Raw genomic sequence first — 11313 nt, 5'->3', positions numbered from 1 at the left:
CTCATCCTCATCCTCATCCTCATCCTCCTCATCATCATCCTCATCATCATCATCATCCTCATCATCCTCATCCTCCTCATCATCCTCATCATCATCCTCATCATCATCCTCATCATCCTCATCATCATCCTCATCATCATCCTCATCCTCATCATCCTCATCATCCTCATCATCCTCCTCCTCATCATCCTCATCATCATCATCATCCTCATCCTCATCCTCATCATCCTCATCATCCTCATCATCCTCATCCTCCTCATCCTCATCCTCATCCTCCTCATCATCATCATCATCATCATCATCATCCTCATCCTCATCATCCTCATCATCATCATCCTCATCCTCATCCTCATCCTCCTCATCATCATCCTCATCATCATCATCATCATCATCTTCATCCTCATCCTCATCATCCTCATTATCCTCATCATCATCCTCCTCCTCATCATCATCATCATCATCATCATCATCATCATCATCATCATCATCATCATCATCATCATCATCCTCATCCTCATCCTCATCCTCATCCTCATCCTCATCCTCATCATCCTCATCCTCATCCTCATCCTCCTCCTCATCCTCATCATCATCATCCTCATTCTCATGTCTGTGCATGTCTGGAGCTCTGAACGAAGCTCTGCAACCATTGATCATTTTCAGACTTCACCGTGACCTCACAGGACGCATTTTAACTCAACTTTTTTTTTAAAAATCAATTAATTAATTAATTTGTTTTTACAGCAGATGAGACTTAAAATCAAACTCCTACATTAATTCTAAGAAAAGTCAATTCTCAGAATTCAGTCCTGTACAAACTGAACTAAACCACAGAAGCACAAGTAACAAAAAGTACAGAAAATGAAACAGAATGAAAAAACAAGCGTAAAAAGTAAACATATAAAACATGTTGGAACTGGAGATTAATGTTTTAACATCAACACGCTGGAGGGCGGCTGAAGCTCAGCAGGTAGAAAGGGTTCGTCCAGTAACATGAAGGTTGCTGGTTCAGATCCTCAGCTGCATGTCAAAGTGTCCTTGAGCAAGATACTGAAGCCCAAATCACAAATTTTGGAGTAAAAGTTGTGATTTAAAAGACGTCACTGATCCACGTAATACTGTCTGTGCTGTGTTGGTGTCGAGGCATTCGGTTAAAACAACTGTGATGTTTGTTTGTAGCTTCATGAAGGAATCTTTCACAAATCATAATTTATTTTTAATTGCAACAAAGCCTTTAAAGTTTCACAACATTAATTGAAGGCCGGATCACGATTCATCACACACCACAGTCAACAGTTTGAATTATTTTAAACATAAAATCTGGAAGAATAATCGTCTCTGACATCGTCTCTCAGAACAGTTCTGCTCTTCTGTGTCAGCGGTTATTTCCCGCTCTTCCTCTTCCTCTTCCTCACTAAATGTTGCAACATGTCATGAGTCATGATTTAATGAGGTTGAGGAACCAATAACGAAAAAAACATAAGCCGCAGTTTGATCAGCACACGCTGCTGCAGACAGGAAACAGTCGACACGAGCTCATCGATGTGAGATTCAGAAATCATTTCAACTCTGGAGGAGAATATTCTGAAAGCAGCTGCATGTGAACACAGAGAGCTGATGACAGCTGAAGGATATCCGGCGAGGCTTTAATCCCATCCTCGGTCTCTGAGGGATTCACACGCCCACATCCACAACAATAAATGAGAAATCAAACAGAAAGACGAGCCGGCCACTCGATCCTGCACTTCTACACACCAGGAAGTCCGAACAGGAACAAATCCTGACAGAAGAGAAACTGGGCGTTGCTGTGCTGGCACTGATCAATACGTACAGGAGCAGATGTGATGTGGCGTAATGGATACCTGTCAGAAAGGACTCCTGCTCTGTGGCGGAGTCCCCCAGGGGTCAATCACGGGTCCTTTTTATTCCCTCGGTGGATATCGTCTGCAGACGACGTGCTGAATCTCATTATCTGCAGATGATACGCTGCTGTTCATCCTGATAAAGTCTGCGGTTACATAATCACCTGATCTCATTTCTCTCTGAAATTAAAGGCTGAAGATTCTTGGAAACTGTCTTAAATGTAAAACATTAAAACAACAACACCTTTATTTAATCCCTTTAGTTTCCAACAATGTTCAAATCAAGGAAATCCACAAGTTCACCCGAGGTAACGGTGCGGCTGCAGCTCAGGGGCAGAGTTAGTGCCCTGCTATCAGAAGGTTGCTGGTTCGATCCCCCTGGTCTGCATGTTGAAGTGTCCGTTGGCAAGATGCTGAACCCAAAACTGCTCCTGATGTGCTGGTCGGCGCCGCCATCAGAGTGTGAACGTACATATGAATTACTGTAAGTCGCTTCGGACAAAAGCGTCCGATAAATGTTGTGAATGTAAAATAACCTCCAGGAGATCCGGAGAGTGAAGAAGTGCTCGCTAACCAGGGAAATGTGTCTCTGTTAATAAATAAATATTTTGGTTCAGAGGCTTTTCACCAGAGCCACACTAAAAATCCAGGTTGTTGTCAGTTTGCACAAAGTCTCAAAATGCATCTTTAAAACCTGCAGAAGCTTCTTTAACTTTTTATGGCTGAACTTTCGAGCGCCGGGTCGACTGGGACGGTCAGGTGGGAGCTTCTCTCACCAGCCGGTCCGACGAGTTTCTCTGTCTGAGGGAAGTTTATGTAACAAAGTGGATTTCCAGCTAATAATCCACCAGGGAGTGTACACACACACACACACACACACACACACACACACACACACACACACACACACACACACACCCGCGCATGCAGAACAAATAAGAGGAAGTGATGTCACTCGAGAAGAACAATTAAAATGCTCGATTGGCAAATCGATGACAAACAATATTTGAGGTCGTCGTCACAACTTGACTGACAGTTAATTTCCTCTTTGTGTGAATGACAGTAAACACAGATTGTACCAACTCAGCACTGACCTGTGTGTGTGTGTGTGTGTGTGTGTGTGTGTGTGTGTGTGTTGGGGTTTTTTCGATGGTTACCTGTCCTATATTTCTGCAGAGGGGGCGGAGGGTTGATCTGTATAAAGGCAGAGGGCACAGAGTCGTCTCACAGCAGCATCCTCTGACAGGTGAGGACACACGAGCACAACCTTCATCTGACACTTTTAATTATTAGATTGTGATAATTTATAACTTTCACTGTTTGTTTTAACTTCTCATGTTTCTGTGTTGCAGGTGAAAACACTCCGACTCTCTCCTTCTTCAGTCTGAAAGGATTAAGATCATTTTATTCGATCTCCACGATGAAGCTCGCCACGATCGTCTCCTTCGTCCGTCCCGCCGTCGTCATGCTTCTTCCGCTGATTCTGATTGGCTGGGTCGAGCAGGCGGCGGCGCACCCCGTGCAGCAGAAGCTCAGCCCGCCGCTACAGAACCCGGAGACATACCAGACCATTAAAGAAGTGTCTAAACATGTGAGTCGTCAAAGATTTTACCTTTGAATGTTGAATGAGAGAATTTAAAGAGTCTGATAAAGAATTTTAAGACGATGATTAAACAGAACTTTGTCTTGTAGAACCAGAACCCAGTACTGCAGCTTTAACATGAGAAATCTGCTTTAAATCTACACATTCAGCGTCTTTACATTCATACTCGTCTTCATGTGTCACTGAGGTCGTGAATCTGGCAGGTTTATTAATCAGAGACGATTTTAGAGGTTTATCATTTTCTTGAATCTCATCATCGACACCTGTAATTCATCTAAAGAGGGAGTTGGACTCTTTGAATCATAAGTTCTGTCTGCGGCGGGTCGACATGTGATCTAATCCTGTCTTCTGTCTGTTCAGGCTGAGAGCATGAACACGGAGAGCGACCCGACTGTCCGGCTGACACCCAGAATCCAGACCGACCAGGTGAGAACACGTTCACATGATCGAACACTCGGGAGGCTTTACGCCCTCTGAGCCTCGACCCAGCCTGACCTCTGACCTCTCCACCTCCTCCAGGACCACATGACCATCTGCTGCCTCCACGCCAACATCCTCGAGTTCTACCTGAACGAGGTTCTGCCCAAACACAAGAACGACCACCACAACCGCATGCACACGCTGAGGACCGACCTGAGCCGCGTCAGCGAGGACCTGAAGTCTTACGGCTGCGTGAGTGTTTCTAATCACCTGCATCACATCTGGATCCTCAATATTCACGTTAGCTTAGCTTAGCATGATAGTAAAGACAAAGTGTTAAATATTCCCCGAGGACGATCGAGCGTCTCATCACACCAGAGAGCAGATTGTTGAACTATTCCTTTAATTCTGAATAGAAACTAAAGCGACAAACGGTGATGATGGAGCGTTTGTGTGGTGGCGGTGTGGTTGATGTTAAAATCGATAACGACTTTCAGTGGTTTCAGTTGCTCGCGCACACACACACACACACACACACACACACACACACACACACAGTGATAACAGCTGCTAACCTCCTGCATCTGTCTGTCTCTCCAGAATGTGACTCGTCACCATCACCTCGCTGTCGAGTTCCGTGGAAAACTCCAAACGGTGAGAATCGACTTTATTAAAATGTCATTTTTTTAAATACAGTTTGGTGCAGAGAAATGACAACTCATCTTCAAACACTGAACATGAGAACTATCTGTGTGGCGTTCTTACATTTCTGTATATTCAGAAACCTGACCTCCAATCTCAATTTCTAATCCTGGGAAAATTCAACTTTTGTCGCTGCTAATACGACTGAAATATTCTGAACCGTCGTCAAAGATATTTGATCTGTAGCAACAAACCCGTCTGGAAAACATCCCAGAATCTGAAAATATATTGACCTTTGTTGCCTCTGATGCAGCTCAAAAATGTCCAGATGTTGTGTCAGAAAAATCTGTTTTTTTTCCACAAACATGGATTCAAAGTTTCTCGAAGTCTCATGAAAAAGTTTTAGTTCCGTCGACGCCTGAAAAACATCTCGATGTGTCGTTTTTTGTTTTTTACATTACATGGATCAATAAGTTTGTGTGTTCTAATGTGTGTCTGTTGGTTTCAGATGGGAGACAATGGAATCACCAAGGCGATGGGAGAGATCGACATCATGTTCACCTTCCTGCAGGGTTACTGCGTCGCCAACTCCACCGCCGCCGCCCCCGCCGCCGCTCAATGAGCCCGCAGACGCTTTTATATTTAACATATTTATCAGCTTTTTATACCGAAGACTTTTGTACTTTTATTTATTCAAATATTTAATTTGAGAGAATATTTAACATTTTTTTTATACGAGCACACAATATTTGTATTGACTTGTGTATGACTGATGAGTCATTGATCAGTTTATTGATCAGAATATTTTGATACCAATCGACTGGTGTTGATCACGTTGCCATGTTATGGCTGCTTATTTTGAAAAGTTGTTACAGTTTCAAATATTGATTGTTCTTGTGCCGAGACGACTGTGTTACAAAAGTGATACTCAATAAAGTTTATTTGGATATTAACGCTGGCTGCTGTCTTAAAGGAACAGTTCACTGTTTTTTCACTGCAGGACACACTTTAATATTATTTTGCATTATTTTTAATAAAGATGACAGAAAACAAGAAGTGAAACTGACAAAATCAACAAAGATAAATAATAATTCCAGTGGTGCCGGATCAAAGTGTCGTACTTGTTTAGTTTCAGAAGAACTTTAAGTGGAATACAATCATCTTCAAACTGAGCAAACGTTTTTGGATCCGTCCCGCAGAGCTCGTCAGCTGCACCGTAACCCTCCGACTTTCACAGCAAAATCCAACAGTCGTGTTTGTTTTAGCTGCTGACAGTCGGAGGTTTGTTATCGAACTGCCAACACGACAGAAAATATTCCTACTGGGCCGATTCTGTTTGTGCTGCTCATACCGCCTTGGACCACAGGGGTCGCCAGAGTCAACGACCCCATCGAAGGTCCTCGTACTTCATCCGGCCTGAAGAGCTCTGATTGGCTCAGGTGTTTTTCCTTCCAAACAATCTGTATATTCTGGCAGCAGGAGGCGATATAAACACTTTACTGTTAATATCTGTCTCTTAAGAAAACGGGTCGGGATTTTGGCTTTTTAGTTATTCGTAAAAGATATTTACACATATAACAACAATGAGGTGACCTCTGAATATTCATCCAGATACTAGGAAGTTGCTAGAAAGTTGATTAAAATAGTTAATCAAAGTTTTTGATGTGAAAACGTCCAGAATTATACAAGATGTGTTAGCTGACAACAGAATTAATGTAATTACACTTGTAAATGTAACATACAACCAATTCTCCTTTTTACTGTTAAACTAATTTAATAAAGTAATTTGAATTTTTTTGTATTTTTTAGTGTAGAATAAAAAAAAATTCTCTTAATAAATCTAAATTTTAAGGTTCTTCTGGATGTTCATGTTATCTTTTATGAATTCACAGTCTATTGTTGAAATTCTAGACACATTTGAAAACTACATGGAATATCTGTAAAATAAACAGAGAATATGTGTAAAATTACAGATACTGTAAAGCAGGAAACATTTAGAATCACTGAACACAGAAGTGTGTGAACAGCAGATGGTTCTGATGTTTGAAGTGTAACTGAGTTCAAATATAATTAACGGTCATAAACAGATTTTATTGGATTATTACTTGTGTTGCTTTCTGCTGACACGCTAATCATTGTAAACACTGTTACAAGTTAAATACCTGCTTAAACATACAAATAGTAGTAAAAGTATGTTTGCACAAGTATAAGTACTCTTGTAGAACAACTTGAATATCATTATCACTTATTTCTTGTTGCAGTGTTTCAGGTTTTGAACACGTTGAAGCTCATCGAGTCGACCGAGTTCTGAACAAGTTAAGTAAAGCGTTGATGCTGTAAAATAGGACAGCGGTGGATCGAGATGCTGCCAGCGTGCAGCGAACACAGAAAACAGTGTGGGTGTTTCTGAAGTGACTCATATGAAGCCAATATGTGTTTGTTGCCCTTTGAAACACTCGTTAGCCCTGATTATCTTAAACCAGCCGAGACTCTCAGAGGCCTTTAAATGTTTACTTCAATATTTCAGGAAGCAACAAGCAAATAAAATCAATCCACATATTCAAATCAACACAAAATTAAAAACACAATGATATAACATGAAAACAATACCAACAAGACTGACTGCCACTCAGTAGAGTGTATACCTCAGCCAAGGCCCAGCAGCCCTGTTTTATACTCAGTCACAGATGCCAGCCGCCTGGTTTTTGTCGACATTATTCTCTGAGAAATTAACGAAAACGTTGAAGAATAACTTCCCTCACAACTTCTAACTCCTGGATCTGTCCCTTCATACAGATCCGGACAAAAAGTTATCGGGGTCTGTTGTGGGCCGAGACCGTCCTCCATCCCAGTCACATGAACAACTGCTCAGTAGTTTTTGAGAAAACCTGCTGACAAACATTCCAACAATCCAAATAACCGAGCAACCGAGCAGCGCATGTAGCTGGAGTGAAGACTAATCCATTTTTTCAAAGTAAGACAGATAACGATACTAATGAGGGATCAACAAAACTGTTGTTTAAACTGAACTGAGGCCTCGACGTATTCTGCTGCATCTCTGATCAGATTTTATTCTTTATTGAACAGAAATCGACAAAAATTGAAATATTCACTTTACATATTTACTGACATCCGATCTGATCCGACTGAGTCTTAAACTCTGAAAACAACTCGTGAAACTTTATCTGTTATCTGTGGCTGCGATCAGTCTTATCAGATCAGATAAAATCTTATCAGATCACACACACACACACACACACACACACACTGATATAACTGGTGCAGAACGCTGCAGAAGCCACAAGTAGACGAGACCTACTTACCTACTTTCAGTCGTGTAGGTTTGTTGCAGCTTGATGTCGGTGCGCTCGGATAAATTCATCTTCAACTTTATTCACTGTGTGTTTTGACTCTTTTTTTGGCAGATGAATCAAACTCGTTGTATGAAAGCACTGAGTCTGAAACCACAAGTGTACAAAAGCGTAGAAAAGATTTATTACGCTTAATTGATTCTTTTGCCTTGTGGCATGTAACAGCTGCTGTGAGGGCAACACATCGCCGTCTGCAAACAGAAAGACACAGAGAGGATTCATCATTTACACAATATCATCGTGTGTTTAGTTAACACAGGACAATGTTTAATCTATAGATGTTATGATTATCTTCATTACACCCCTAAAATATAATCGGGATGTCATGATCGGGTTCAGATCAGATCTTTTCAGCAACAGCTCGACTTTATCCCGATGTCTTTTTGCAGGTTAGTGTTTGAAGTTAAAATAATATTCACAGAAAACAGAAAAAAGACAGAACTTCAGTTTGTCACGAAGTCCAGCTTCTGAAATCTGTCCAGAGTGAACCCTCTCCACAAACTAATCAATAAAAGATCTCTGAAAAGGAAAATAAACCAACATCTGTGGTGAAGCTCGATCCACTCAGCACTTCCTGGTTCACCTCTCTGTACTGTGTAGGGGGGGCGTGGTCAAGTGGGCTCTACCTGTGTGATGTCATCACAGGGGATTTCCCACACAGGTAACACCAGGAAGTACAGGAACAACAGCAAACTTCCCACTGTGTGTGTGTGTGTGTGTGTGTGAGATAAGGATCTATATTTAGCCGGTCTCTTTGTGTTGATCAGACCGCAGCAGGTACCTGATACAGATCAGCTGCTTCAAACACCTGAACTGTTTGTCTGGAGATATTTATAGATCCAGCGGCTCAAACACAGCCTGTGAAGACTGTGTTCATTGTTTTGATTTTTGTGTTGGTTTTCAACAAGAACATATTCACGTGTAACTCAAGTTACAACGACGAGGCTCTGATGCAACGCTCCAGACAACTCGGAACCGGAGAATTTCCAATTTCCAACTCTGGAAAAGTACAATGGAACGTCACTCCGGGTCAGAGTAGGACGTGTCTGTGTAGGACAGGACGAGTGTTAACCTGGTGAACACACTTCATATGTTTCCAAGTGTAAATGTGCAGCAAACTGAAATGTGTAACGACGTCTTTTAACTCACAGCAAACTGAAATGTGTAAAACACAATAATTTCTGAAACCAATATTTAGATTGAAAGACATTGTTTATTTTTTTGTCTTTTTAATGTTTATTTCAGGATATATTCACATTAAAAACAATGAAATGAGCTTTTAAACATGGACAAAACTCTGTTAATATGCAAATAAACAGGCTTAGAATCGCAAAAGAGTCAGATGAGCAACCAACCAAGAACAAGACGGATCTTTTCCTAAGATTCATAAACAAACTTATATTTTCTTGTTCTGTATAAACACTGTGACATTATCAAAATATCATTCAACCTTGAGAACAAGCAGAATGTGATCAGGAGTGAAAGCGGCAGAAATATTATGAATGAAAACATCAACAATGAAAGTAAAGATTAGAGAGTGTGAGTTCTTGTACTGCTGATGCTTTACGCAGGTGTTTCACTGGTCGTATGGAGCCTTTGACAAATACACATTCATTTGTGTTGAAGTAGGTAATTATTCCACTCAGCTCAGCCTCGACGAGGAGCAGATATAAAAGCGGCCTCTTCGTGTTTTTAGGTCACACGAGAGGAAAGTTGAGCCGTGTACATTTTGTAAATTTTCCAATATTTAGTTTCAGCTGCTGTCAGCTCAGTTCAGCGACCTGTTTTCTAACTATCGTCTCCTGCGTTTCACACTCGTGGCTGCAGGCGACTCTACGAGGAAGCTGGAGCACCTGCAGGAAGCCCACAGGTGACCCCGGAGCCTCCTGCCCACAGGTGACCCCGGAGCCTCCTGCCCACAGGTGACCCCGGAGCCTCCTGCCCACAGGTGACCCCGGAGCCTCCTGCCCACAGGTGACCCCGGAGCCTCCTGCCCACAGGAGACCCCCGGAGCCTCCAGCCCACAGGTGACCCCGGAGCCTCCTGCCCACAGGTGACCCCGGAGCCTCCTGCCCACAGGTGACCCCGGAGCCTCCTGCCCACAGGTGACCCCGGAGCCTCCTGCCGACAGGAGACCCCGGAGCATCCTGCCCACAGGTGACCCCGGAGCCTCCTGCCCACAGGTGACCCCGGAGCCTCCTGCCCACAGGTGACCCCGGAGCCTCCTGCCCACAGGTGACCCCGGAGCCTCCTGCCCACAGGTGACCCCGGAGCCTCCTGCCCACAGGTGACCCCGGAGCCTCCTGCCCACAGGTGACCCCAGAGCCTCCTGCTGATGCAGCCTGGGAAACAAGTGGTTGACCAGAAGAAATAATTGGGTCGACGTCGAGTCATCACGGTCTGAAACCTGCAGCGTGGAGAACAAACCTGCACCGTCACCAAACCCGCAACCTACTTTTAATCCGACCGCACACTTGAAGACTAAAAACCCGCTTACCAGAATAAAACTTCCTCACACCGCCGATGACGTCACCGCTGCCAAAAGGTCAGAGCGTGAAGATATTCAGTAACACGTGATGACTCTCAGCTCCGGGAAACTAAAACCAGAGAATCTGCAGTTTTTGATTTAATTTTTTGCTTCTGACCAGAAACAGGTGAAACACTCAGATCTTTTATCTTTTACTTTGGGAAAACTGTTTAGTTTCAATGGCAAAAAATGCACTTTTGATCCAGATAATCCACAATAAGAGCAGTTTACACGTGATATATTTGGATTTGATTATATAATTAGCTTAGCGGTTTAATCAGTGAATCAGCCTGACAGGACCCCTTTTTAATCAACCAGTCATCTTATCACCACTCATACTGAAGAACAGTTTTAACAGGTAGGATCTTCTCTGCCAGGGGGCGGCTGTAGCTCAGCAGGTAGAGCAGGTCGACTAGTGATTGGAAGGTCGCTGGTTCAAATCCTGGCTCCAGGCAGGGCTGAGCTGCATGTCGAAGTGTCCTTGAGCAAGATACTGAACCCCATATTGCTCATCAGTGAGGGCCCTGCGATGAGCTGGCGACTTGTCCAGGGAGTACCCTGCCCTCGCCCTGAGACGAGGCTGGGATTGGCTCCAGCAGCAACACCCCGCGACCCCATGGAAAGGGATAAGTGGTTACGGATAATGACATGACATGACATCTTCTCTGCCCGCCCTGCAGCAGACACCCATCGATGAGTGACATCTCCTGAGCCAATCACACGCCAGCCTCCGGATGATCTACGCCTCATGTAGCCAATGAGAAGGAGAAATGGGAAGTTTATGTAGTTTTCTGCTTATGTTGCTGCTGGTATAGGATGATTTTCCAACTCAGGACTTGTTCTATATGCACAGAGTTAATGTAAATAAGGCAGGGAGTGTAACGAGTT

At 43.2% G+C, this 11313-nt stretch overlaps 1 protein-coding gene across 1 annotated transcript; it reads left to right on the top strand.

The window, feature by feature from the left end:
- Positions 1–2985: 2985 nt before the first annotated feature.
- Positions 2986–5194, top strand: LOC119032526. The gene is made up of 6 exons (XM_037121842.1): positions 2986–3108; positions 3215–3453; positions 3826–3891; positions 3985–4137; positions 4486–4539; positions 5036–5194. The coding sequence occupies exons 1-6, from the start codon at positions 3012–3014 to the stop codon at positions 5147–5149; spliced, it is 723 nt and encodes a 240-aa protein (XP_036977737.1). The 5' UTR covers positions 2986–3011; the 3' UTR covers positions 5150–5194.
- The last annotated feature ends 6119 nt before the right edge of the window (positions 5195–11313 follow it).

Source organism: Acanthopagrus latus, chromosome 14 (genome assembly GCF_904848185.1).
Source record: "Acanthopagrus latus isolate v.2019 chromosome 14, fAcaLat1.1, whole genome shotgun sequence".
Lineage (NCBI taxonomy): Eukaryota > Metazoa > Chordata > Actinopteri > Spariformes > Sparidae > Acanthopagrus > Acanthopagrus latus.
This window is presented reverse-complemented; position numbering and strand designations above follow the sequence as displayed.

Excerpts from the sequence above, each read along its gene's own strand:
- LOC119032526 (XM_037121842.1), top strand. The coding sequence starts at position 3,012 with ATGGTTACCTGTCCTATATTTCTGCAGAGGGGGCGGAGGGTTGATCTG. Across the intron at positions 3,892-3,984 it reads CCAGAATCCAGACCGACCAG|GACCACATGACCATCTGCTG; the intron begins GTGAGAACACGT and ends CACCTCCTCCAG. Across the intron at positions 4,138-4,485 it reads ACCTGAAGTCTTACGGCTGC|AATGTGACTCGTCACCATCA; the intron begins GTGAGTGTTTCT and ends CTGTCTCTCCAG.